At 47.5% G+C, this 27,878-nt stretch overlaps 1 protein-coding gene across 1 annotated transcript in view; it reads left to right on the forward strand.

The window, feature by feature from the left end:
- The first annotated feature begins 1,171 nt into the window (after window positions 1-1,171).
- The window catches only part of ADAMTS2 (ADAM metallopeptidase with thrombospondin type 1 motif 2), a 204,994-nt gene continuing 178,287 nt past the window's right edge, over window positions 1,172-27,878 (forward strand). The window contains exons 1-2 of the mRNA XM_015569666.1: window positions 1,172-1,204; window positions 1,299-1,458. Of these exons, the coding sequence (XP_015425152.1) occupies window positions 1,172-1,204; window positions 1,299-1,458 (193 nt within the window). The remainder of the gene's footprint in view (window positions 1,205-1,298; window positions 1,459-27,878) is intronic.

Raw genomic sequence — 27,878 nt, forward strand, 5'->3', positions numbered from 1 at the left:
AATAAAATTAAAAAAAAGGGATGGGAGGAAACTTTGAGATGTAATAGACATGCTTTTGATTGTGGTGATGGTTTCACAAGTGTATACTGATTCCCAAATTCATGGAATTACATACATTAAACATGTGCAGCTTTTCACATGTTGATAATACCTCAATAAAGTAGTTTTAAACAGTGAAATACATCCCTGAATGAGTCTTAAGTATGTGATCTAAAGGAAATATATCTGCAGGTTGACACAGTGGGGTCCCCAGCGTGAAACCACTGGTTTATAGATACTGGAGCAAAAAACCGAAGTGTGGGAGCTGGACGATGGGGCTGTGACCACACATGGTCAAAGGAAGGGAAGGGCCATATGGAGGTGGTAGTTGGGGGGTCCTGAGCCAGTTATTGAGGGGAGAATCAGGGTTTACCTGATAGCCAAGCTGAGGGTTAGGTCAATTCAGGGGCAGGGAGGCCTGGCTGTGCACCCCATGTAGGAAGTCCAGGCTATCCCAGAGTCTGGTGTAACATGTGTGAGCTGGGGCCAGGAAAGGCAGGCAGAGAGCCTTGGATGTCGGAGTGCAGTGCAGCTTGAATTCTGATGGAGACGGGTCCAGAAAGAAGCACCAGGGTGCTCCTATAAAGAGGCAGCAGTTCAGTTGCTGTAAAGTCTGGGCTGGTGACCAATGTGGATAAAGGATGCAGGGGTACAGTTTCCATCTATGGTACCCCCTGCCAGGCAATGTGAAGCCCACTGTGGTTTGAGCATGCATTTTCCAAGGAAAGCTGAAATTCCAATTTTGAAACATGAAATCTGATCATTTTGAATATTGGGTTCACAACTTGAAAACACTATTTGGGGTAAACTGAGCATTTCTGTGGGCAGATTCAGCCCTGGCTGACAGTTTTTATCTTTGCCTTGGACTTAGGGCTCCTGAGGGTGGGGTGGCATTGGTCCATATTTGGTGTATCTTGGTGTCCCCCTGGGGGCCACACAGACGCTCAGTGTACTTCAGTTCCTTCAGGCTATTTTCGACAGTTTGGCCTCACAAGCCCCGGGTTGGAAGATGGGGGTGGGAATGACATAGGCAGCATCCCTTCCGCAGCCAGGGTTCAGCATAGTCCAGCGGCTCTGGCCTTAGTGACTAGAATTGAAGACTCTGGGCAGATGGTGCCCCGAAGACCCATCCATGACCTTTCAGCCCAGCACCTTGCTCTGCCAAGTGGGAGATTCTGCCCTCTGGGACCCTCCTCGCTGCTCCCTCACCTTGTCTGTTGTGCTCTGGGAATCTGAACCATCTCATCTTTGCCCTGCAGGCTGGCCTGATTCGTATGGAGGAGGAGGAGTTCTTTATCGAGCCCCTGGAGAAGGGGCTGGCAGCGAAGGAAGCTGAGCAGGGTCGTGTGCATGTGGTATATCGCCGGCCATCTAACTCCAGGCTCCCTTCTCTCGGGGTTCCACAGGCCCTGGACACAGGTAAGGCTGCTGCAGGTGGGCAGGCTGTGTGGTAAGCCCTGGATGTCCACCCTGTGGGACCCAAGGCACCCCTTCTGCAGGCCTGGTCCTACGCTGAGGCTGAGCCCTGCCCTTGTGGACGACATAACACAGTGTGGGTACAGGGGAAGGGGCCGCTGCTCTGGGTGTATGTGGGCTACAACCTGCAAGTCTGGGGCCTCCATAGAGGACAGTAAAAGCTGCCTCAGAGTCCTCCTTTCTCTGCCCAAGGGCTTGCATGTGTCGGGAAGCAAAGGAGGCCCAAGTCCTGAACCCATGTCTGTGACCCTGTGCCTCTGAAGATGCCTGCTGCCCCCAAACAGCCTCTATCCCCCACCTGTTTGCTGCCCACTTTCCCTGCCAGGGTGACTGCTCCTCTTGGCTGGTTTCAGAGAAAGCCCCTGAGTGCTCTGCGAGGAGAAGGAAGTGCACCGCGAAGGCCCGGGGCTTCTCCCAGCAGCCTCAACAGCCTGTGCAGATTTACATCGTTTTGTCTTTTTCAACTTAGAACCAAAGTGCCTTCTGGGCCCAGGAGTGTGGAAGGAACTGTGGGGCAGGCATGATGACAGCCACTCAGATCCTTCCAGGAGGCCAGACTCACTGACCATACGAAACCTTTCCAGCATTTTCATGATCTCAGGTCATGGATTACAGTGAGGCCAGGCCTCAGCCTGAGGTCCTAGATCCCTGGCTAGTGGGAGGTGGCAGCAGGCACAGAGGCCTGGGCCTTGGGTCAGGCACATCTGCATATTTAAGTGAGCCCCAGAGGCCCCACTGGGCTAGCCCACCTGGGCTGTGATTTGCAGAGACTCTCTCCTCACCCTGAGCAGTCCTGGCTCATTTATCTTAGATCTGTGACATCCCAGCTTGACAGATAAATTGGGTGCAGCCTGGCAGGGCACCATTCTAATTTCAAGGAGCGGTGTCACATATCTTTACAAAGGAATTGCTCCCTCAGGAAGCCTAGCACCGTCAGGAGCTGATCAATACTCCGGTGGTCCCTTGGTCCAGGTGATAAATTGCTGTCTGCCTGGGCTGTGAACAGCAGTGCCTCGCTGCCCCACTTCCCCCAGCCTCAGCCCCTCCTGCCTCTTTCCCACCCTTGAACTTCTCTGCAGGGGGAGGAATGAAGAGTAACCCCATAGGGTGTGGCTGTGAGTGATAATGGGGCAGGGGAAGTACCTCAGACCAGGGACCACCAAGACCCTCGCCTTGTTCCTTGATGGCCTGTTGCTCTCGGGCAAGTTTGGGCCTCTGTCCTCTCATCTGTCCAGTGGGGCTAGAAAAGCCTGTATCTCAAAGAGCTGAGGGCCTGGAACTTTGTGCTTTGGACCTGGGGCTTCTGGGCTAGCCTCTACTGGTGGTGCCTGGAGTCTGGCTTATGCTGGGTGAGGGGCTGCCAGGTACCTTAGGTGAGTTTCCAATCCCACATTCCATGTGGTGCTTGTCCTAAACATGACAGCCCTCCACCATGGCCTGGCTGGCCTTGCATTATTAGCTGTGCTTCTGTTGGTCTTTGGGCATCTTCTGTTAAATCTTCCCCTTTCCCTCTCCCTTATTCACCTACTTTGGTGAGAGCTTGGAATTCAGAACTTAAGAAATTTCAAACTCAGACTAAGCCCAGAAACCATTGGCTTCGAAGATACTGGGAAAGGCCAATTACACCATTTGGGGGCTGAGGCTATGCTCAGCCCCCAAATGGTGTAATTGGCCTTTGGGGGAAGAGGGGAAGGGGAGCCTGTCCCAGGCTGAGCCCTGGGCCTCAGCCCTGGGCTGTGAGTGTGTAGGTTCTAGGCCACAGGTCTAGGGCCAAGTCCCTCTTCCCCTTTCCCTCTCCCTTATTCACCTACTTTGGTGAGAGCTTGGAATTCAGAACTTAAGAAATTTCAAACTCAGACTAAGCCCAGAAACCATTGGCTTCGAAGATACTGGGAAAGGCCAATTACACCATTTGGGGGCTGAGGCTATGCTGGAAGAGGGGAAGGGGAGCCTGTCCCAGGCTGAGCTCTGAGCCTCAGCCCTGGGCTGTGAGTGTGTAGGTTCTAGGCCACAGGTCTAGGGCCAAGTCCCCTTTCCTTTATGTGCCTTCCCAGTGTCAGCACAACCCTGTGTGGGTGACTTCACTCACAGAAAGCATATTTCTCCCTGAATGTGCTTAATTGTTCACACTTGGCCTAGAGCTGAGGCCTATTCACTGGCTGGAGGGGTTCAGATGCATGTTATATTGGGCTGGGCTAAGGGCCCAAGGTGACATCAGATGGTTTGGACCCACTCACCATCAGCCTGGGCCCAGTTAGGGCCCACAGTACAGCTGGGACAAATGGGAAAGTAGTGTCTTTGGCTGGGTACATTTGCTCCTTGCCCTTTCCTGCAAGAGAATATGGAGCCCAGGACCACTGTGTACATGCGCGGTAGGGGATCCTTTTTCCTGGTGAATTCTGATGGGGACCCTGACATCAATGTACCTCTGGCTAAAGCAGGCAGGAAGCTTCCAACCTCCCCCATCCCCATTCCCCTTACCTACTCCCGGAAGCACATTTGAACACTGCCCTCAGCCATTTATTTATGGGCAGTGAGTGTGATGGGTCCCTTGCCCTGCTGGTCTGACTGGAGGTGGGGTGGGGTGGGTGTGTTTCCCATGGCTACTCCAGCATGCTGAAATACATTGCCCTGTTTGCTCTGAGCAGCCATAAGGCTTCCTGGAGTGTCTCAAGGCCTTACTAATAGTCTCCATCACTTGAGGTTAGTTGCAGAGTTTCGGATTGCCCACAGAAACAGGTGGAAAATGGAGGTTTTAACATGTCTTCAAGGACTCGGCCAACACCGAGTGTGCACTTAGCAGCTTAGTGCCATCAGTGTCATTTGGGGGGCCTGAAAGGGAGGGTATAGGGTGAACAGGGAAAGGGAAAGGACTCCTTCCTCCTCACAGGCCTTGCAGGTGTGGCAAAAGCTGCTCTGCTATACTCTGCTGAGTCCAGGAGCCTAGCCAGGGTAGGAGGGCAGAACTCGGAGGCTAGGGAGCTAGGGTGGCCTTTAGGGGAGAGACCTCTCTCAGGCACCGAAAGTCCCATTCTCTGTCTCCCCTAGAACCAGCCCTGTGCCCCCAGGGCAGTATGTTGGGGATACGGGTACTGTGTAATATTTGCATCTCTGGTGTGTGTGTGTGTGTGTGTGTGTGTGTGTGTGTGTGTGTGTACCTGCCCATATACTTGCACAGGGCCCCACTCCAAGTTCTGCGCTTCTGCCTGAGCCCTGCCCCAGTTGCCATCTGTCAACCCATTGTCTGAGGTTTTTGAAGGGAAGCCATGGGCTGTAGGTGGGAAGAGGAACCCTAGCCTATTGATCCTGGCATATCACTCCCCTCCTAGTCTCAGGCTATTTCAACATACCACCACCAACTGGGTGGTTCCAAACAACATCAGTTTATTCTCTCACAGTTCTGAAGGACAGAAGTTTGAAATGAATATTACTGAGCTGAAATCAAGGTGTTGGCAGGGCCACGCTCCTTCCAGAGGCCCTGTGGAGGAATCCATTCCTCACCATTCCCAGCTCCTGGTGGCTGCTGGCATCCCTTGGCTTGTGGCCACATCACTCTGATCTCTGTCTCTGTAGCCACATTGCCTCCTCCTCTTTTCTGTGTGTGTGAGTCTCCCTGCTGTCAGAATGCATGTGATTGCATCCACCCAGATCATACATGGCGATATCCCCCATCACAAGATCCATAATCTAATTATATCTTCAAAGTCCTTTTTTGTCATATATGGTAACATTCATAGGTCCCAAGACTTAGGACGTTGTATCTTGGAGGGCCACCATTCAGCTTATACCGGGAGTGAATCAGTACTCCCCTGTAGGGTGGCTATGCAGTGAAGGGGTGCACATCTGTCAGGAGTGATGCTTGAGACCTCGCTCACTTCTCGGGATAATGTTCAGGCATAGCCCAGGCAAGCCCCTTAACCTTCTGCCTCTGCTGGACCCTCATCCAGGCTGTGGGGCCCTGAGAGGCTGTGCTGTGCTGTGACTGGGTTGTGCTGTGGTTAGGCTGATCTCAAGGCCATGTGCACAGAGTAGACTATTCCTCCAAATGCCTGGCTGTTAAGCGGGAGGGGGTTTGAACTCGGGGAGGGAAAGATCCCTGGGTTCTGTGCTGGGCATGTGGTCTCTCTGTCAGGTACACAGTGACTTTCCGGAAAGTCTTGCCATCCCAAGACAAGGGCTGTAAGTTCAGAAGCCTGCAGGGCCTAGCAGGCAATGCCAATGAGGATGGCCCCAGGGGCCAAAAAATTAATTACACCACCCTTGGCCTGGATTTTGTTTCCCTGCTTTTGACATAGATGTGGACACAGAATATGTCTCTGCTAAAAGAGGAACAGAAATGGGAATGCAGCAGTACATGGCCTCTGCCCAGCCTCACTGAGGGTGCAGGGCAGAGCAGAGACCCTTACTTGGTGGGAGTGTGGGCTTGGGGCAGTGATCCTCTTACTGCCAAGAGAATCTAGACATTAAAATTTTATGTGAACTCTCCAGATTTTCAAATGTTGCTTCAAATTTATGAAAAGTATCATATGGGCCCAATAAAACACAGCCCCCCATTGGACACCTGTGCTTGTGAGATACTGCAGCAAAGTGTCCTCTGAACCCTCTGGGGTTGCTCTTCTGAGCCTTGGAACAGAGGAGGGGCTGTCAGCTCTTGCTAGGCAGGTGGCTATGGATCCCTAGAACTGACTCTGGGCTACTGTACCCTCCCACTCCACCTTACCCTGAGCTCTGGCCGAAGGAAGAGCAGTCAGACAGCTCAGTACCCTTGACCTTGGCTGACTCCTCCTGGAAGCAGCCAGTGCCAACCCTCTGCCCACTGCCATCAGGCTGTGGCGTCCTCCCTGGTGGGCAGAGTTGGAATGTCACCTGCCCTGAGGAGTGCTTTCCCTGCCACTGCCAAGGAAAGTCTGTGAGAGAGAGAACAGCATTAGCACTGGAGTCTTCACCCAGCAGCCCCCAGTTCTTTCTCCCCTGCTCACCTGCTGCAGGTTTTCCAGGTTTCTGAGGTGCTGCCTTGGGAGTGAAGCTTGTGGTAGGTGAGCAAGGCCAGGAACCAGATGACTGGAGCTAATAATGCTGGTGGCTCCCAGGGGCTACCTCCTGGAATGTTAGACCCGAGACAGGATGGCTTCCTGCAGGCAGTGGGCAGCCTCCAAGAGAAAGGGGCCTGGCAGCTAGGGCTGCATTATAGCCAGCTGCTCTGGTCTGGGCTGGAGGCAGGGAGGCCAGAGCAGTGGGTGGGAGAGAATGGAGCCCTGTAAGGGAAGACAAATCATCAGGCTTCAGAGATGCAGTGATGTAATGGGTGACAGAGGGGGCCCTGCCAAGGCCTGGTAGGGATGAGGAGGCAATCATGGAGTAGGTGGGGAGTAGGCCAGGTCAGGGAAGCTCTTGGCCCTGAAGCAGTTGATGTCAGTTTGTTGGCCCTTGTAGCAAGTTGCCATAAACTTAGTGGCTTTAAATAACTCAGATTTGTTCTTTTAGAGTTCTGGAGGTTGGAAATCCAAAATGCATCTTAAGAGGCTAAATTTAAGGTATCAGTAGAGCTGGTTTCCCCTGGAGGTTCAAAGGAAGAATCCCTTCCACACCTCTCTCAGCTTCTGGTGGCTACTGGAGTCCCTTGGCTCATGGCCATGTCACTCTGACCTCTGCTTTGTGTTCACATGACTCACTTTCCTCCCCAGTCAAGCCTCCTTCTGGCCCCTTCTTATAAGGATCCTTATGATTACATTTTCCTTTCTGGGATAATCAGCATAATTTTCCAGCTCAGCATTCTTAACTTATAGCTGCAAAGTTGTTTTTGCCTTGTAAGATAATACAGGTCCTGGGGATGAGGCCATGGACGTTCCGGGGCCATGATTCAGCCTGCCTGTTATCTAATGGTTGAAGCCTGAGGACCTGGAGGCGGGGAGAGAGAAGCGCTTGGCTGCCTTTGCACACAGAGCCCCAGGCCTGGCCAGTGTCTCAGAGCAGGGACCTCTCTCTGTGTCCTTAGCCCAGGCATTTCTGAGCCTCTCAGTGAAGCTCTGGGGCCTGACCTGGCCCACCCAGGTAGTGACTGGGGCTCTTGCACCAGATTTGGCCAGTGTCCTGCCCAGCCCAGCACAGCTGGCAGCTGCCAGCTCACTGAGTTTCAGCTAAAGGCCTGAGTGCCTCAGGGTTTGATTCCCTGGGCGCTCTCAACTCCTCCTCATTTTGCCTGGTGCCTGCAGCTTGGGACCAGAGGAATCCCACGGAGAAGCATTTGTGAAACGTGAGGCTGCTGGCTGGCTCCAGAGGCCTGTTTCAAACTGTGTGCACCCTTGGCAGGGGCCTCAGTGCTCCACCACTCTTTGGCTGGCCACCTAGACAGTGGTTGGAGATGCCAGTGTGGTGACGTGGGCTCGTTTGGGAGGGTCCCCTGCCCATTCTCTGAGGCCCAGAGTTATCAGGTCAGACTTGGCATGGCTCTCTCTTGTACAGACAGTTAACCTAATGCTCTGTCTTTCCTTCCCTTGGACTTGTGCTGTGAATGTACCCCAAAGAGCTTTCTGTTGGCATGCAGTACCCACACATGTCTTCAGGTAACATGTGGTACTTTGGTGCTTCTGGTGTTTAATTAGCAAGAGCAGTGTGCCTGGTTGCCTTGTTGGCCATGGGCTCCAAGTACTGCTCTTTGGAGGTCCCCAGCACAACAGACTGGGATGTTTCTGGGAGAGATGTGCAGCAAACAGGGGCTGCTTAACACATCTGTGGCATTTGTGCTTCACATGTGTCAACTGGCCTGTCAGGGCAGGAGCAGCTGGCCTGCATATCCATGGGGACTCCATGAACCCTGCCTCCACAGCCCAGGCATCCTCTGAATGCTGTGTCTACATGATGGATCAGAAGGACAGATGTCCCACAGCCGGTCCCCACACAGAGGCCTCCTGAGGATGCAGAGGGTCCTGATGGCAGGTGAGAAGCAGAGTCCCAGCCTTAGAGGAATGGAGCTGCAGAGACAGCTCCAAGGACATCTGAAGGAGACAAAAGGCTCTTCTTCAGAAGCAGAAACTGGATTTAGGCCTGAGGTTCAGACTCTGCCAATTTGTACTAGGTAGAGGCCCCATCTCCTCTCAGAATGTTCTGCAGGTCAGCAAACACTTCAGCTAGATCCAAGCCTGGAGCGTTTTCTATGAAAATTTCCAATTTTCCTTGACCCATTTTTCTTTGAAATTAATACCAAGCAGCGCTGTGCACTTGGCCCTGCAGGATTGCTCAGCTGGGTAAAGGTGCCACATTAAGTGGAAATGTTAGTGTCTGCTCACTCTTTCTCTGGCTCTCAGGCTTTTTATCTCCCTCCATTTCTCTCTCTCTCTCTCTCTCTCTCTCTCTCTCTCTCTCTCTCTCTCTTTCTCTCTTTCACACACACACACACACACACACACACACACGAGCATGTGCACATTCTGAGTTGGTGTGTCTCTCTCAGAGCTCTGGACGTGTCCACATTGGCCTGGGCTGTGGGTTGGCCCTAGGCAAAGCCTCAGGGAATATGTCTGGATTTGATGAAAGAACCTGGCATTGGGGTCCAGCTGGAGTGCCTCTCAAGAGATGTCCAGGCAGGGAGATGGTGCACTTGAGACCAGATCAGGGCTCAGGGGAGAACTTGCAGGACAGCAGGGATCTGAGGAGTCTGGAGTTGGGACCTGGCAGAGGAGGTGGCCTGGGAGCTGGTCCTGTGTAGGGTGGGGGATGGTGCTGATCTGGGCTGGAAGGGACCAGGTGCCTGGTGATGCTCCCCAATAATGGGGGAGTAATACAAATAACCATTGTATGCTGAGATGGGACACAGGCTCAGAGTGAGCACCTTTCTTCTCTCATTCATTTGTTCTGTCATTCATTTATTCAATACATTCTTACTATGTGTCCACCTTTGCCTTGGGCTGGATTGGGTTGGGGATACAACAGGAAATGAGCCAGATGGAATCTTTCAGAGCTCACTGGCAACTGGGGGAGACACATGAGCAGATGCTGCAGAGAGGGGTAAATACATGAACAAAGCAAAGTCTAGGAAAAGGGTGGAGTGAGAAATCAAGTAAAGGAGGAGCTGCTTCAGGTTGGAAATGATATGAATCTAGCTTGTGGGAAGGCCCAGACCTGGGAAATGTGCTCCAGATCGAGGGGATGGCCGCTGGGCCAGAGAGGTGGGAAAACCTAGTTCACATGGAGTTCTTGTGTGAGGCAGGGTGTTGTTCTTCCAGCAGTGGGAGGACTCTCAGTGGAAGGAGTAGAAGCAGGGAGGCCATGAAGGACCCTAGTGGTCTTAGTAGATGGGTTCATGTGTATTTGGAGGTGGAGCTCCCAGGACATGGGTGTGAGGAAAGGAATCAAGGATGGCTCCTGGCCTTTAAAAGGCCTGAGCACCTGGGAAGATGGTGGATGGCTGCGACGAAGACTGAGGGAAAGATGCTGGTGGAGGCCAGGTAGCCTGACCAAGTACCAAAGCCAGAATTGGGGTCTTTCTTCTGGCTTCAGAGCTCAGCCCTTCCCCTGTTCCTTGCTGCCCTGGCTCAGACGACAGGATTTCCCAGGAGAGATTGTGTCGGCCACAGCAAGCCCATTGGCTTCCGACTCTTGGGATGGAGGGCACAGACTTCAGACATGGCCTCCCAGGTGAACAGGCTCTGGGGTGCACTGCAGTTCCTCTCGCCCTGAGAGACAGAGGCCCTGCTCTGTGAGTCAGAGTTTCCGGGGACAGTATGACGTGCAGTGTGACATCCAGGGTTCTTGCAGACATGGATCTGAACATGCCTCTCTGACAGGCCAGATCCTCCTTCCCCAGTCACTTTGGGGAGGGGCCCAAAACTGGTAGAATGGATGGAAACTTGTGATAGCATGCAGGGTGTGGGCTGTCCACCTCTAGTGCAGTCTCTCTTGGAATTTGGGTTTGGGGATCTCCTGGCAGGAGACCTTGGGTTCTTCTTCTGGTGTTGACCTTGCAGGCCTTGGCCTGAGCCAGCCTTGGAGCGTCATGTCTGAGCAGCTGCAAGGGAGCACTTCCAGAGAGAATAGGAGAATGGTGGGATCCCAGTGCAGGACAAACATCTCTGGGCCAGAGCCAGACCAGCTTTGCACTGGAGCTCCCAGAGTCTTCAAATCCTCACCAGCAAGGGGGTTTGCCAGCTGATATTTAGTTGTTCCTGCAGTGGAGCATTGCTACTTTTTGCTTTAATTTGTGCTTCTTTGATTGCTGAAGAGAATAAATGATCTGCCAGCATTTGATTACTTTGTATATCTCCTCTCCCCATTTAAGTCCTTTGCCCATTCATCTCCTGGTGTCTCATATATTGAGGTAAGCCCTTTATCTGTTTTAGATATTGACTTTCTGTCACGTTTCATACCAGCCTTTCCCCAGGCTATAGTTCCCCTTTCCTTTTCAGTTTTGTTCATTTTTGTTGCATAAAAGCCAGCCTTTCTGTAGCCCAGTCTGTGGATGATTCTTCTCTTGCCCCTGGAGCTGCTCAGGAACAGCACGTTTAGTGAGGGTCTACACAAGGACGGTATCTGCCTCCGTGTGTCCTTTAATCAGCCTACAGAGAATCTTGGCCTCAGAGCACTGCTGCCCAGGCAGTCCTGAGAGTGCATGGAAGAGAGAGCAGCACTGGAGGAGAGCTCACCCCGCAGGCACTCCCCAGAGCATGGCAGGCACACCACCCTTGAGTTCTTGTAGGAACCCCATGGACATGGTTGGTGCTATCATTGTGCCCACTTTATAGATGAGGAAACTGAGGTGCAGATGGGCGCACAGCCTGTAAGTTGTAGAGCCACAACTGAAGCCATCAACCCCTATTGAGGCAGGAAGGAGCAAGCTAGAACACAGGGTGAAGAGCCTCCTGTGCAGAGCCGACTGTCCATGCCCACAGCCTGGGCTGACGAGGCTAGCAGTCTTGGACCCTCCTATAGGCTGCTGGTCCTTAGAACACAGGGGCCTCCTAAGCATCGAGGTTCTGCTTACTAGATTCAGAAACTGAGGCCCAGCAAGGGTGTGAGGAAGAGTCTCAAGTCACTCAGCACACCAGCTGTAGAGAAAATCTTTTGCTATGGAATTGCCAGCATTGGGTACAGTGCCTGGCCACAGTTGGTACTTACTAATAAATATCCATGAAAAGAAAGAATGAATGCTGCTTACCCAGGAAGCCTAGCCAGATGGACCTCCTTCCTGGAGAAGCAGTTGTTTTTGGTAGGTGTTGGAGGGCTTACCACCGAAGCCCACTTTTATTGTTGCAATAGCTCCTACACTGCTGGCTGCAATTCTTGGGTTTTATGCAGATGGGACATGGGACATTGCTGGGTCCAAGGCCCCCTGCGGCCTTTATAGCTAAAGTGGGGGGACAGTCTAGGCAGCAGTCACCGGAAACTAGGAAGACCAGCCTAACTGCTCCCAATGCCCTCTCACTGCTGGTCACTGAGCATTATCTTTGAATATAAAGTGCCCTTGAAAACCATACCCTTTGTTCACTTAGTTCTCGTTTTATCAAATCCTTCGCCAGATGTTCACCTATTGCCTACAGAGGTTCCTGCATGGGGCCAAGCTTTGCAACCCCGGAAATAAGACAGTCATAGCACCCCAACCTTGTATAGCTCATGGTAACTGTAGGCCCACAAGTACCTGCAGTTAGAATTGTGGAAAATGCTACTAAGTAAGCACAGTAACTGGAGGTCGAAGTGGAGATCTGAACTATGGATTGCAGTTCATTTGGAGAGAGGATGAGCTGGGAGCAACAGGAAGGAGAATCCTGAGGGGAATAGACTTGGTCTGTTTGGGGGTCCAGCAAGAGGGGCCCAAGGGGCAGATCAAAGTGGGTACGGTGGGCTCAGTCTTAGGACTGGGCCAGCACCCTACTGTGAGTGGAGAAGCAGCAATGTGGCCTGGTTTTCGTGAAGGAGGTAGGGAGGGTCAGAGGCAGGGATACCGGATGAGGGCACTGGCATGTCCAAGATCAGGTAGCCATCTGCAGATTCTTAGTAGAGAAAAATGCTGCCTGGGGCTTGGAGCCTTTCTTTGAACAACTCAGGGACTCTGGGGTGTGTCACAGGGGCTGGTATCATCCTCTTTATTCTCAGTGCTTTGACAGTAAATGAGCCAGGGTTGGGCTGGGATGGCCAAACTTGTGGGGACAAGTAAGCTAAGCAGGTGATTGAGTCACCTTAGCCGAACAGAGTTGGGGCACCAGGCCAGTCTGACCAGGTGATGTTCAACAAGGTGAAGGAACAAGGGCCACCCAAGATCCCAAGACCACAGGCTCGAGCACACAGTGGGCTGTAGGGAGTAGGACTCAGGGTGCTGAGTGACCAAAGTTCAGTACAGGTAGTTTGATTTGAGGGTTCTGGGGGTCTCAGACTGAGGACAAAGGCAATGATGGCCTGATTGACCTTGCCCACCCAACCCAGATCCACAGTTGTCGGTGGCCACAGGCTGGAGGGTGTGCATAAGCGGGCCTGTGCCCAGTGCCCAGGCTTAGGAGAGACCCCTGATGTATTAGAGCCCCAAAGGATGGGAGCTTGTATCTGTGTAATGTTGCCCAGAGCCTGATGGTCAGGTGTCCATGGAGGGCAGTGAGGGGCACATCTCTGCAAGGTGTCTGATGCTAACATCTGTGGGATGCAGGCCAACGTGGGGTCAGTGGCAGGAAGACTTCTGATTTCTCAAGAGAAGCTGGAAATTGTTATTTTAAGTAAAACCTCTTCATTTTCAAATGTTGGTAGCTAATTCAATTTTTTCAAAAACCACATATGGGCCAAGCAGACCCTGGGTGGCAGTGAGAGTGAGAGGGTCATAGGTGGCTCCACTGCCCAGGAGAAACACAATGGCCAGACAGGCCTCTGGATGTGGCCAGCACTGCCTGGAGTGGAAATGTACTTCAGAGGAATTTTTATTTTCATTTCGGGAATATCACAGAGAGCTTCCCAGCAGCTTCGTTTTTGTGAGGAGAGATCTGTGGTCATCATGTTTTCCTTGGAAGCCAGTGGGGAAGTGCATCTGTAGAGCATTAGCAGGACAGGGTGGGGGGAGGCTGTTTCCAGGCCTCCAGACATAACCTGGGTGGGGTGGCTGTTTGGGTGGGATTAGCCCCCAGACCCCTGGAAATGGCCCCCTGCCCACAAACCACTGGGATGGCCCCACCTCATTATCCAGGCCGGACAGGCTGAGTTGTGCAGAACCTGTAGCTGTTGTGTCTGGCACCAAGTGCCAGGGCCTTGAGGCTCTGCTTCCCTGGCATACTCTGCCATTTTCAGGGTCCCTGCAGCTTAGGGAGCAAATGATCAAATGTAGGTGCAAGAGGAACTGGTCAGATAGCTGAACTCCTTTTTCTAAGTGATGCCTCAGGAGCTACTTACATTCTTGGCCTTCATCAGCAATAGGACAAAATGGGGTACGTATTGTTCTGAGACATGGGTTGGAGGGGCACAGGGTCTTCACATGCCGAGAAGAGGCCAGCCCTGCAGGACCCATCTTGGGCCACTTCTGAAAACTCAGTTTGGGCACTTAGTGATGGAGATTCCAGGGCTCACATCTCTCTTGGTGTCCTTGGTGCCTAGAAAGTTTGGGTGCTCCCTAAGGACTAGGTGGCCCAGGAAAGGGCAAGGGAGCTGAGGTCTTTGCATGACCCTGGCTTGCTGGCCCCTGCTCTGGCCTCAGTTTCCCCATTTGTAAAAGTGAGGGTGTTGGACTAAAGCCAGGCCTTACCCAGTGATTCCCAGGCTGTGTCCCCACAACCACCCGACACATGTTTTATTTGACTTGCACCATGTCTTCCAAAACTGTGAATTTACAATTAAGAATCACAAGGTTTCACATTAAAACTTCAATTTTCAGTTTCTCAGAAATATCAGAAGGGCCTGTTCCTGCAAGCAATATTTAGTGGGAGGTACCACGCCTCTTCTAGATGGGCATCCACAGGCCCTCTCCTCACTGTTTCTCATCTGGTCACCCACTCACTCTGTTCCTGCTGGCCCCGCTTGGCCATGGAGGGAGTCTCTGGGCCAAAGATTACCTCCGGAGATAGTTACTAATGTTCACTGCCTCTGTTTCTGTCTCTCTCACACGTGCACACACATATACACATGCATGTGTGTTACAGAGCAGGCATATTTACATCTTCTTGGAATTAGCTGTGGGATCCTGAAGCGTTTCCCCTAGCTGAGCAAAGCTCTGAACAGGCTTTTGATAGTCCTGCCTCTGGGCCTTGGATCATAGACCCTCTGACACTGTGGTCTTTATCAGTAGGTCCCAGGACCCTTCCCCTTTGGGAACCTGTTGTCCAAGTGAGGAGTCACAAGACCAGACACCTGGGACCTGGGCGAGAGGAACGTGTTCTCCCACCTGCAGGGGTCTCAGGGCCTCAGTGCTCTGGGGAAGAAGACAGCTTCAGAGAGCACTCACCATGATGGGTACAGGCCAAGCTGTGGGGGAGACTGGGGGACAGTGGATAAAAAGCTGGTGGACAACTTGCCAAAGCCCAGGTGCAGGGTAGAGGCAGCACCCAGAACCCAGATTGACTGATGGAATAGGAGCAAGTTCCCAGACCTGCCTCATCTGTGCCAAGGGGCTCAGTGGGGCAGTTACCTGGCAGGTGGAAAATGAGTGTGCTCATTCATTCCACAGCTGCATTCTGTACCCAGGCCCTGGCAGCCTGTCCCCACATCCACTCCTATAGAACCCTACAGATGCTGATAACAGGACCGATGGAGCGTTTGTATCAAGTGTGTCTCCAACAGTGGCTGAGGACCAATCCTGGGGGAACATGGTGGTTTTCCTACCTGCTGCCCCTCAAAAGGATGTGGGGTAAGCTCCAGTGCCAAAGTCTTGGGAGTTGGCCTTTCCTCCAGCCTTGCTGATGCATCTTTAAGCCAGGCACTAACTGGCTCTCAGGAGATGAAACAGACATGGTGGGGACCCAGAGGCTGAATGGTGGGAAGTGTCTGACCTCACTGGTGAAGGGACAGAGTGAAGATGGGGGCTGTAAATCCAGTCCATTGTCCTGCCCTGTCCCCTCCCCCCAGCTTCAGTCCCACTCCCTGACACCCTCCTGGAGGATTTCACAGGTGTCAGGAGTACTCTAACCTTGGGTCAGACACCCCATCTCAATCCAAACCCTGATTCTCTGCTCCCTCCTCAGGCTATGGTGGTGGCCTGCCTTGCTGCTCTGAGTTGCTGTGGATTCAAATTCAGGGAGAGAGGGGTCTTCAGGGCTGGTATAGAGTGGGTACCAGCCAGCTTAATTCAAGTTTTAATCCCCTCCCTTATAGGTGAGCTTCTGTCCTGCTTTAGTGACTGGCCTTAGTTTTAAAATCCTTGAAGTGTATGGCACAGAAATCTGGGCTGTTACATTAAGCTCTCCTTCACTCTCTCAAGCTCATCTGTGGACAAGTCTGACCAATTCTACCCCTAAATTACCTAGAGAAGGCATTGCCACCATTCTCGTCCCTAACTTTTTTGCCTGGCTCAGTTGCCATGTACATGATGAATTCACTGTCCAGTGTCAGGGCCCATTCATTAACTCATTCATTATTTCATTCATCCATCCATCCATTCATCCATCCATCCAACAAGTGTTTGCAAGGCTTGTTCTGGGTGTTGAGCATGCACATTGTGGTCTCTGCCACTGAGGAATCCTGGTTGGGGGGAGATACAGATAAAGGGACGGACAGTAACACATGCTGCTAACACCCTAGAGAGGACTGAGGCAGCTGACATTGCCCTGGTCAAGATGAACTCCAGGAGGCTCATCAGAATGGTGCTGCCAGGTCCCAAGGCTGAGTGGCTGTGAGGGAACTCCAGGGACAAGGCCAGAGTGTACTGGCTCCAAGCACACATTCTGAGGTCTTGGCTTCTCCCTCACTCTTTGTGCCTCCGTTTCCTCATCAGAAAAATGGAGATAAGGAATTTCCACCTGGTAGGGTTGTGGGGAGGATTAGGCCTCATCAGACTTATGAAGAGCCCACTGTGGGCCTGGTGTGTGCTAAGTAACACAGTGGTGTCCTGAGCACAAGTGTGGAAAGCCCACCTTCAGCTACCGCTACTAGACAGTCAGGCTCCTTCCCACAGGTTGCTGCCCACACCACTCTTCTTCAGCAGATGTTTGTTGGGCTACTGTTGGTGCTCATCTCAGATGGTCTCAGGATGGGGCAGTTGTGGACCAGACCAGTGTGCCCTCCTGCCTTGCAAGGTCCAGTGTGGGTAGCGAGTACAGCATGGGTGATAGGGCCTGAGGTAGCGGGGCAATAAGAACCTGCAGGAACCCTGGAGCTCATCAACTCAGCCTGGTGAACCAAGACAGGCATCCTGGACAGAGTGGTACTGGGTGGTCCTTAGAGACAGGGGTACAGAGCCACCTCGCAGAGGCTACCGTGTATCTGGGACTTGCATAAGCTGAGTGGAAGATCAGATCTACCAGACAGAGGCTTTGTCAGACACCGTGATATGTTGCTTTTCCACACACTATTGCAGAACAAATTGAGCTAATACTTAAGAGGATTTATAGCTCTGTGAGAAATCAGAACCTCTGGTAGCTCTGAGACCCTTAGGGCCTCCTTGGGTGGATTCCAAGGGGCCCTAGGTAGGGTACATGCATTCCTTCCCAGTCCCACCATCTCCACTGACCCCCCAGCCTGAGATCCTTCATTGTTGTGCTCTGTTGTCTTCCTTTTAGCCGAAATATATTTCTCTGTGTTCTTGACATTATCACCAGCTGATATAGGACAGCCAGGCAGAGAGGGCCTTTGAGAGGGAGAATATGTGTGACCTGGTGGCATAGAGTATTTTTAGCATTTAATTTGAAACCCCTCACTGGCATCACTCATTTGTCTCCCCATGGCTCCTATAAGCATTTGAGGTGCTACCCTTGGCCCATTTATTTTTTACATATAGTTCATTTAACATAAGATTTGCCATTTTAACCATTTAAAAATGTATAATCCAGTGGTTCTAGAATAGTATTCACAATGCTGTTGCAACCATCAGTACAGTTTAGTCCTGGAACACTTCATCCTCTCAAACAGAAACTGTACCTTTAGCAGTCACTCCCATTCTCCCTCCCCAGCCCCTGGCAGCTACTAATCTACTTCCTATCTCCATGGTTCTGCCTGTTCTAGATATTTATTAGAAATGGGATCTTATACTCTGTGGTCTTCTGGATCTGGCTTTACCCCTGATCTTTTAAGGTAATCTTTCTTGCTGGTGTGCAGGCTCATGGTTCCCCATACAGTTCCCCCATGCCCATGCCAGCCCCATCTTGTCCTCTGAGACTCTCTCCTGTGCTCTCACTCTGTGGAGCTCTGGCCTTGTTGTGCATGCCTGTGCCACTGACCATTCTTCAGACTCCTGGCAGGGGCAATGGCCTGGTCTCCTGGCCTCCTGGCCTCCTCTTCTGACTTGTCTATGACCATGGCCACTTCTCTACTGGCTTTAGGTCCCCTCCAGAAACAGGGATGAAGAGGCTTTTATTCATCTTTTCATTTCACATGCTTAAAATAGGCAGCAACTTGCTTTTGTGAAGCCCAGGGGCATAATACAATAGGGAGCAGTGGGGACTGTGGTACAAAACATCTAGCACATTCTCCCACCAAAGGGGTACTCTTCACTCCTGAAATGAGCTCAGTGTTGACTGAGATGGCACTTCAAGTTCCCCCAAGGTGGCATGCTATCTTAGGTGTTGACCAACTCTGGAGCTCTAAAATTAAAATGTGGAATATGAGAAGTAACACATACCTCCACCTTACTCCCACTCCAAAAGGAAAAAGCAAAACCATGAGAACCACCTGCAGAAACTGACCTAGTGCTTATGTGCAGATCTGGAACTGGTGTGGCTGTGTGTGTCTGTGTGAACACATGTGTGCACATGTCCATGGGCAGCAGCTGGGGCCAGGTTGGCCAGCAGATCCATGAGAAGATGTGTTATAAGAACAGTTAGAAAGAGAACAGTGAAACCAAAATTGAAATAATAGAATAAGATGGGAGAGGAAAAACTCACCAGTGGACAGTTGTTGTCATAGTAGATTAACCAAATCAAACCCAAATCCCAAATCCAGCTATGTGCTGTATCCAGATATACAACCAAAGTGTAAAGACAAGAGAAGGTTGAAAGGAAAAGTATGGAAACAGAAATACCAGGCAGCCAAAGGCAGCCGCTGTTTGTATCAATCTCAAATTCAATAGACTCCAGGTCTTGCCAGGGAAAGATGGATCACCATCTAATGAGAGCAGGTCATTTTCCCAGATGACAGAGCAGTTCCAAAAAGTTCCATTCACTCAATAAAGCAGCCTCAATGTATTTGACGTAAACTTTGTTAGAAATAGAGAAACTGACAAATCTATCATCATTTTGGGAAGATTTCAGCTATTCTTTTTCAGTTAGTGTTGGATTAAGTAGATGAAGAAATCAGCAAGAAAGGGAAGTTCAGAATAACATCAATAATGGGCTTCATGTAATAGATGTAGATAAATTTTGTTTTGACAGTTAGAGGTCCCTCATTCTTCTCAAGCACATATGTGATGCTCATGGAAAAAATGTATCAATTTAGTGCAAGTTTCACAAAAATTAAAAGAATAGTTATGATGCAGATCCTATTCCTGCACCATTATGCCTTTAAGTTAGAAATTAATAATACCCAAAATAAATATTCCCATTATTTGAAAATTTAAAAAAAACTTTTAAGTAATTTATAAAATGAAACTTTAAAAATACTTAAAAGTGAATGATAATAAAATCACTAAATACCACTGAACATAAATCTGTGAAAAGGCTCAGTGGCCAGAGGGGGTCTAAATACCACTGAACGTAAATCTGTGAAAAGGCTCAGTGGCCAGAAGGGGTTTGAGCTTGCTACCCCAGAAAAGCCAATAGCCACAACAATCAGCCCCTGAGTGCCTTCCACTCTGCCCTCTGAGGTAGCCTCTGCCAGCCGGGTCCTGGCTGACTGTTCCCCCAGGGGCAGGAGCAAAGGCTTCATCAGCTTGTCCTCTTGTTCATTCCATGGGGGCTTAGGAAGCACCTGAAGCTCAAGTAGCAGGAAGAGCCCACATCCTGCATCAGACAGGCCAGAGTTTGAGTCTCAGCTCCTTCACTTTCTAATTTTGCCATCTTTGGGCTTTCCACTTTTGATCCGTGGAAATTTATATTAGAAAAGAAAAAGACTGTGTAGTAAATAAATTTCTAGAGGTCAGAAAAAGCAAAGTTCCCCTAAGGATGTAAAAGAAAAGAAAAAGATAATAAAAATAAGATCTGAAATCAATGAAACTGAAAACCTCTCAGTTCTGATCACTGTTGCTCTTAAGATTTTCAAGCGAAGTCAGAAATTTGTAATTCCACAAAGAATTTTTGCATGAAAAAAAATGCGATGTGGGAAACAAAATGTGTGTTGGCTGAATTTGGCCTGTGCTTGTCTTTATGGAGGTATGCCTTCTCTTAACAGCTGACACAGTGCTCACCTCCCAATGTAATTGGGGTGACAGGAGGAGAATGGCTGCTTTGCTCCCAGTGCTTCTTCTGGGATGTGACTTCTCCATGAGCATCCGCATATGTGTTTTTGGAAGGACATGTGGTTTCATTAAGTATGCAACTAGAACAATTTCTGGGTCACATGGTAACTCTATGTTTAACCTTTTGAAGAAGTACCATACTGTCCTGAGCATGGTGTCCATTACCCCTGGATGGTTACCATCACAGAACAGTCCCAGCTCTGTGAATGTCTTGTGTGCAGCTCGCTGTGAGTTCTCACACTCCATCCTCAGGCTCCAGTGCAACACCCAAGAAGGCCTGCTGCTTGTTGTCATGAGCAAGAACTGGCCTCTTGCTGTGTGTGTAGCGGGGTGGGGGAGAGTCCTGCTGGTTTCTGTCTCTCAACTGAGGACTCCATGTTCTTAGGCCCCTACTTTTGGTTTAATCCAGAAAGTGAAGAGGTAGTGAAGGGGGATTGAGCTCTGCTTCTTTTGACCAGAAAATGATCTCCACATTAGGTCTTTGCTAGAGTGCATCCCTCCTTGACAGAAATACAATTCCTGTGGCTTTTCTGGGGTAGCAAGCTCAAACCCCCTCTGGCCACTGAGCCTTTTCACAGATTTACATTCAGTGTCATGTGGATGTCATTCTCACATACAGATATTCTCACAAGGGCCTAGAGGGGTGGAAAGAGCCCCATTGACGGATCAAAAGTGGAAAGCCCAAAGATGGCAAAATTAGAAAGTGAAGGAGCTGAGACTCAAACTCTGGCCTGTCTGATGCAGGATGTGGGCTCTTCCTGCTACTTGAGCTTCAGGTGCTTCCTAAGCCCCCATGGAATGAACAAGAGGACAAGCTGATGAAGCCTTTGCTCCTGCCCCTGGGGGAACAGTCAGCCAGGACCCGGCTGGCAGAGGCTACCTCAGAGGGCAGAGTGGAAGGCACTCAGGGGCTGATTTTTGTGGCTATTGGCCACAATAGAGTTAGTGGGGCAAGGATGAGTGTACTTGTCTCTCACCAGGGGACTCACTCCCCTTCTTTATGAGAACACCACTAACCCAGTGGCCTCACAGAGCCTTGCACTCTGCAACACTGGCAGCCACAAAGCAGGACCAAGAAGCCCTGTTAACTGGTGCTTAAAGTGTGATATTCATGTGGGTTACCACCAAGTGTCACCTGGGAACTGGCCTGACTGGGAATGGCTCTGAGAAGTTTGAAGTCAAGGTCAGGTCATTCTTTTTTTTCTTTCTTTATAATAGATTGATTGAGATATCATGCATATGCTCTAATTTACCCATTCTAAGTACAAAGTTCTAGTTTTATAATACAGTCACAGAGTTGGGCAACCATCATCATAATCAACTCTGAACATTTTCATCGGCCCAAAGAGAAACCTCATGCTCATGAGCGCTCATTCCTCATTCCCCTCAAGAGGTTTACTGTTTCCTTTTCAGTTTGATGCCTTTTATTTCCTTTTCTGGCCTATTTGCTCTGGCTAGAAATTCCAGTATTATGTTGAACAGCACTGGCAAAAGCAGGCTTCCTTGTCTTGTTCGTGATCTTGGAGGAAAAGCTTTCTGTCATTCACATGGAGTATGACATTACGGTGGGTTTCTCAGAAAAACCTTTTATCATGTTGAGGAAGTTCCCTTCTATTCCTAGTCTATTGAGTGCTTTTATCAAGAAGGGTGTTGGATTTTGCCAAATGCTTTTTCTGTATCAATTGAGATGATCACGTGGTTTATTTTCCTTCATTCTGTTAATGTGGTGTATTATATTGATTGATTTTCAAAGGTTGGACCATCTGGAATACATCTTACTTGGTCATTGTGTACAGGCTTTTAATCTGCTGCTGAATTTGGTTTGCTAGTATATTGTTGAGAATTTTTGTGTCTACATTTATAAGCAGTATTGATCTATAGTTTTCTTAATGAGCCTTTGTCTAGCTTTGGTATCAGGGGAATGTGAACCTCATATAATGAGCTAAGAAGTGTCCTCTTCTCTTTACGTTTTTGGAAGAGTTTGAGAAGAATAGATATGTTTGGTAGAATTTACTAGTAAAGGCATCTAGTCCTTGGTTTTTCTTTACTTAGAGATTTTGATTACTGATTTAATCTCTTTACTTATTATAGTTCTGTTCAAATGTTCTATTAATCCTTGACTAAATTTTGGGAGTTTGTCTGTTGCCAAGATTTTGTCTGTTTCCAGGATTTTTTTTCTTTTCATCTAGATGATCTAATTTGTTAGCATACAATTGTTCATATTATTATCATCCTTTTTTATTTTTGTAAACTCAATCCTAATTTCCCACTTTTGTTTCTGATTTTAGTAATTTGAGCCTTCTTTCTTTTTATCTTGGTCAGTCTAGCTAAGTGTTTGTCCATTTTGTTGATCTTATAAAGAACCAACTTTTGGTTTTGTTGACTTTCCCTATTTTCTTTTCTCTGTTTTGTTTATCTGCTCTAATCTCTATTATATCCTTTCTTCTGCTAGGTTTGGGTATTGTTTCTCTTCTTCTAGATTCCAAAGATGTAAGTTGGATTATTTATTTGAGAGCTTTCTTCTTTTTTAATGTAGGGGTTAACAGCTATAAATTTTTCTTTAAGCCCTGCTTTTCTACATCCCATAGCTTTGGGTATGCTGTGTTTTAGCTTTCATTTCTTTCAAGAAATTTTCTAATTTTTCTTATAATTTCTTCTTTGACCTGTTGATTATTTAAGGCTATGTTGTTTAGTATTCACATATTTATGAATTTCCTAAAAACTACTAGAACTGATAAAAGTAGCAGGATACCAAATAAATGTCCAGAAATCAGTTGCATTTATATACACCAATAATGAACCACCAGAAAGTATAAGACAGCAATCTAATTTACAATTGCATCAAATATAAAATACTAATCTGGCTGGTGTTGCTCAGTGGCTAGAGTGATGGCCAATGCACCAGAGGATCACAGGTTCGATTCCTGGTCAAGGGCACCTACCTTGGTTGCAGGTTTGATCCCAGGCCCCAGTCAGAGTGCAAGCTGAAGGTAACCAGTTGATGTGTCTCTCTCACCTCTCTCTCTCTCTCTCTCTGTCTCTTCCCCTCCCTTCCATTCTCTCTAAAAAAAAAAAAAAAAAAAAAAAAAAAATGAAAAAAAGAAGATTAACACATTGTATGCAGGAAACGTATTTATACGTTTTACGTTGACTGGTAGCATAAATTTAACCAAGGGGATAAACGACCTGTACTTAGAAAATGATACGATATTGAAGAAAGAAATGAAAGGAGATACAATAAATGAAATTATATATGAAGAATTAACATTGCTAAAATGTCCATACTACCCAAAGCAATCTATAGATATTCAATGCAATTTCTATCAAAATAGCAATGGCATACTTCACAGAACTAGAACAAATAATCCAAAAATTTATATGGAACCGCAAAAGACCCCAAATAGCCACAGCAATCTTGAGAAAGAATAACAAAGTTTGAAATATCACACCACCTAATATCAAACTATACTACAAGGCTATAGCAATAAAAAAAAATGCATAGTACCAGCATGAAAGTGGACATATAGGTCAGTGGAACAGAATAGAGCGCCCAGAATAAATCCATAGGATAGTCATTAATATTTGACAAAGGAAGCAAAAATATATGATGTGGTAAAGACAGTCTATAAATGGTGTTGGGATAATTGGACAGATGCCTGCAATAAAATAAAACTAGACCATGTTTTTACACCATATACAAGAATAAACTCAAAATGGTTTAAAGACTTAAATGTAAGACTCGAAACCATAAAAATTATAGAAGAAATAATAGGCAGGAAAATCTCAGACATTTCTTTTAGTAATATATTTTTCTGATTTATCTTCTTGGGCAAGGGAAACAAAGGAAAAATAAACAAATAAGACTACATCAAACTAAAAAAGTTTTTGCAGCAAAGGAAATCATCAACAAAATGTAAAGATAATCTACTAAAATGGAGAACATATTCACTAATGATGTATCTGATAAGGGGTTAATAAGTAAACCCAGTGAGATATCAACTCATACCCATCAGAATGGCTATCATCAATAAATCAACAAACAACCAGTGTTGGTGAGGATGTGGAGAAAAGGGAACCATCATGTACTCTTGGTATGAATGCATATTGGTGCAGCCACTGTGGAAAACAGTATGAGTTACCTCAAAAAATTTAAAAAATGGCCTTGGTTGGAGTTGCTAAGTGGTTAGAGCATCACCCAGCAAACTGAAGGGTCTCAGGTTCAATTCCTGGTCAAGGGCACATACCTAGGTTGCAGGTTCAATCCCAGGCCCCAGATGGGGTTCATGCAGGAGGCAACCAATTGATGTCTCTGTCTCATATCAACGTTTCTCTCTTTCTCTTCCTCTCCTCTCTCCCTCCACTCTCTCTAAAAAAATATATTTAATGAAAAAAAACATCCTTCAGTGAGGATTAACAAACAAAACAAGGTAAAAATGTAACTGCCTTATGACCCAGTGATTTCACTTCAGAATATATATCTGAAGGAACTCAGAACACTAATTCAAAAGAATATATTCATCACAGCATTATTTACAGTAGCCAAGATATGGAAGCAATACAAGTGCCCATAAACAGAAGAATGGATAAAGCTGTGATACACATATACAATGGAATATTACTTGGTCATAAAAACGAATGTAATCTTACTATTTGTGACAGGATGGATGGACCTAGAGCAGTGATGGCGAACCTTTTGAGCTCGGCGTATCAGCCTTTTGAAAAACCTTTTATATATTTAAATGCCATTTAACAAAGAAAAATCAACCAAAAAAATGAGTTCGCATGTCACCTCTGACACGTGTGTCATAGGTTCGCCATCACTGACCTAGAGGGTATTATGCTAAGTGAAAGAAGTCCATCAGAAAAAGACAACTACCATATGATTTCACTTACTTGTGGAATCTAAAGAACAATATAAATGAACAAAGGAAACAGAAACAAATTCATAGAGAGCAGACTGATGGTTGCCATAGGAGAGGGGGGTTGGTGGATGGAGTGAAAAAGGTGAAGGTATTAAGAAGTATAGTTGGTAGTTACAAAATTGCCATGGTGATGCAAAAGTACAGCACTGGAAATGTAGTCAATAAATATTGTAATAACTATGTACGGTTCTAGGTGGGTACAGGAAATATTGGGGGGGGGAGTGTTGAGCACTTTGTAAAGCATGTGATTGTCTAACCACTATGCTGTACACCTGAAACTGATAAAAAAATAATATTGAATGTAAACTGTAATTGAAAAAATTTTTTAAGACAGTTGTTTAGTTTCCACATATTTGTAAATATTCCAGTTTTTTTCTGATATTGATTCTAGTTTTAGTCTATTGTGATTAGAGAAGAAATTTCTTTTAATTTCAGTCTTTCAGACTTTATTGAGACTCATTTCTAGCCTAATATCTGGTCTACCTTAGAGAATGTTTCATTGTACATGAGAAAAATGTACATTCTGTTGTTTTGGGGTGGGGTGTCCTATATATGTCTGTTTAATCTAGTTACTTTAGATGGTATTCAAGTTCTCTGTTTCCTTATTGATTTCTTGGCTGGTTGGTCTATGTATTATTGAAAGTGGAGTATTGAAGTTTCCCACTATTATTTTAGAACTCTATTTCCCCCTTCAATTGTGTTTTTGCTTTATATTATTTTGGGACTCTCTAATAGGTCCATATATATGTTTATAATTGTTATATCTTCTTAATGACTCTTCAATGTATAATGTTCCTCTGTTATAATTTTTTTAGTTAAACTCTTTTGTCTGATATTAGTATGACTATTAGAGATCTCTTTTGCTTACTCTTTGCACAGAATTTCTTTTTACATCCTTTTACTTTCCACCCAGTTGTGTTTGGGGATCTAATTGGGTCTCTTTTAGACAGTATAGAGTTGGATCATGTGTTTTTGAAAAATCCATTCTGCCAATCTCTGCTTTTCAATTTAATCCATTTACACTTAAAGTAATTATTGATAAGAAAGAACTTACTTCTGCCACTTGCTATTTGTTTTCTATGTCATATATTTTTTACTCAATTCCTCCAATACTGCCTTCTTTTGTGTTTGTTTTTTTTTCTAATGTATTGTTTTGATTATTTTCTTATCTCTTTATCTGTACATTTTAAGTCATTAAGTCTTACCTCTTCTGGTGGTCTTGTCAAGAAAGGGGCATAGAACTAGGACTTGGACTCTCCTGGCAGAGCTGAATGAACCTCCCAGAGGACAACCTTGATGAGCTCAGCCGGTCAGGAGAGGATCTTGGGGTTGGGAAGAGAGGAGAGAACCCAACTCTCGGGAAAATTTGATGGAAGGCTTTAGCTTGAGTTTTGATTTCACTGATGGGTTTAGCCTCATGGATGAGGTAAATCCAGGCCCCTTGTGGAAGCTGGTGGAGAACAGTGGTGTCCTTTGGCTGAGAAAAAAACTGCAGTGTGAGAAGAGAGGGGTGAACTTTCCAGAGCCGGGGCCAGGCCCCTGTAGGCAGGGCTGAGCAATGAAGTCACGTCTCTATGTCAGCCAAGATAGTGTGCAAACACCTGGAAACCCCGCAGGACAGGTGGACAGTCCCCTGTCTCAGGCAGCCTTTCTATGTGACCCTGATCAGAGGTGGACAGGGATGTCTGTGCAGCCCCTATGCATAGGGCAGAGGCTCTACCCCAGGTGCAGCCAAGTTAGATAGGGATGGAGAGATAGAGCCTGAGCAGCTGCATCTGTACCAAAACATTTTTTTTTGGCTTAATTAGGTTTGTGTCTCCATCTCTTATAATTTGAAGTACCCTGACAGATACAGGGTCCTCTACCTTTTCACTGCTATGGCCCTACAGTAAGTTTTAAAATGGCCTGCCCCTGCCTGGCCAGAGTGGCTCGGTTATTTAAGCATCATCTTAATGTACTGAAAGGTTCCCAGTTTGATTCTGGATCAAGGGCATATGGCATGGGTTGTGGGTTCTATCCCCAGTCAGGAAGCATATATAAGGCAACTGATTGCTGTTTCTCTCATCTCTCTCTCTCTCTCTCTCTCTCTCTCTCTCTCTCTCTCTCTCAGCATGTCCTCAGGTGAGGATTAAAAAATAAAAAATAAAATGACCTGTCCCAAGAGATTCACTTCTGGAATGGTGGCATGAGGAACCCCATGGGCCCATTCTCCAGCAAAACAACCATAACTAGTGAAAGTAATTAAGAGAAAACCAACAACAATAATTCAGTCTGTGGAAATTGTCCTAAGGGCATACAGCAAATGAAGAAGCATAATTTATTCAAAAATAAAATCTACTAAATCTTGATTTTAAAAAAAGTAAGATCAATGAGAGTCTGAGGCACTTAAACCATAACTTGCTTCCCCATCCCCACCCCATTCCTACCAGTTCAACGAGGGGTGGGTGTAGCCAAGAAAATGGGGGCTCCCTCTCCAATCAAGGGACATAGGATCTCTCTGGGAAAGGCTTACTGTCAGCACTTATCCTCTCCAACTCCAAGTTGCAGAAGGGAAACTCCTGATGGCTGACAAGTCAGTGGCCCCTTCCTCCTCCCAGCCCCCATGCATAGGGCAGAGGCTACTACTCATGAGGTGAGACTACTGGGGTCCCAATCACACTCACTCCAGCTATTTACAGAAAAAGGGTTCCAGGCTAGGAAAGGCAAGCCAAAAAGATCAGAGGCTCCCTTCCCTGCCCAGGACTTACAGCAGTAGCTCAGAGATTTTTCCTATGGAGAGAAGCAATCCCTAAGAACAGAGAATGATGAAACACTTCCCAAAAGATTGATTTTTTAAAAAATATATTTTATTAATTTTTTTACAGAGAGGAAGGGAGAGAGATAGAGAGTTAGAAACATCGATGAGAGAGAAACATTGATCAGCTGCCTCCTGCACACCT

Source organism: Myotis davidii, unplaced genomic scaffold (assembly GCF_000327345.1).
Source record: "Myotis davidii unplaced genomic scaffold, ASM32734v1 scaffold1446, whole genome shotgun sequence".
In the NCBI taxonomy this organism is placed as follows: domain Eukaryota; kingdom Metazoa; phylum Chordata; class Mammalia; order Chiroptera; family Vespertilionidae; genus Myotis; species Myotis davidii.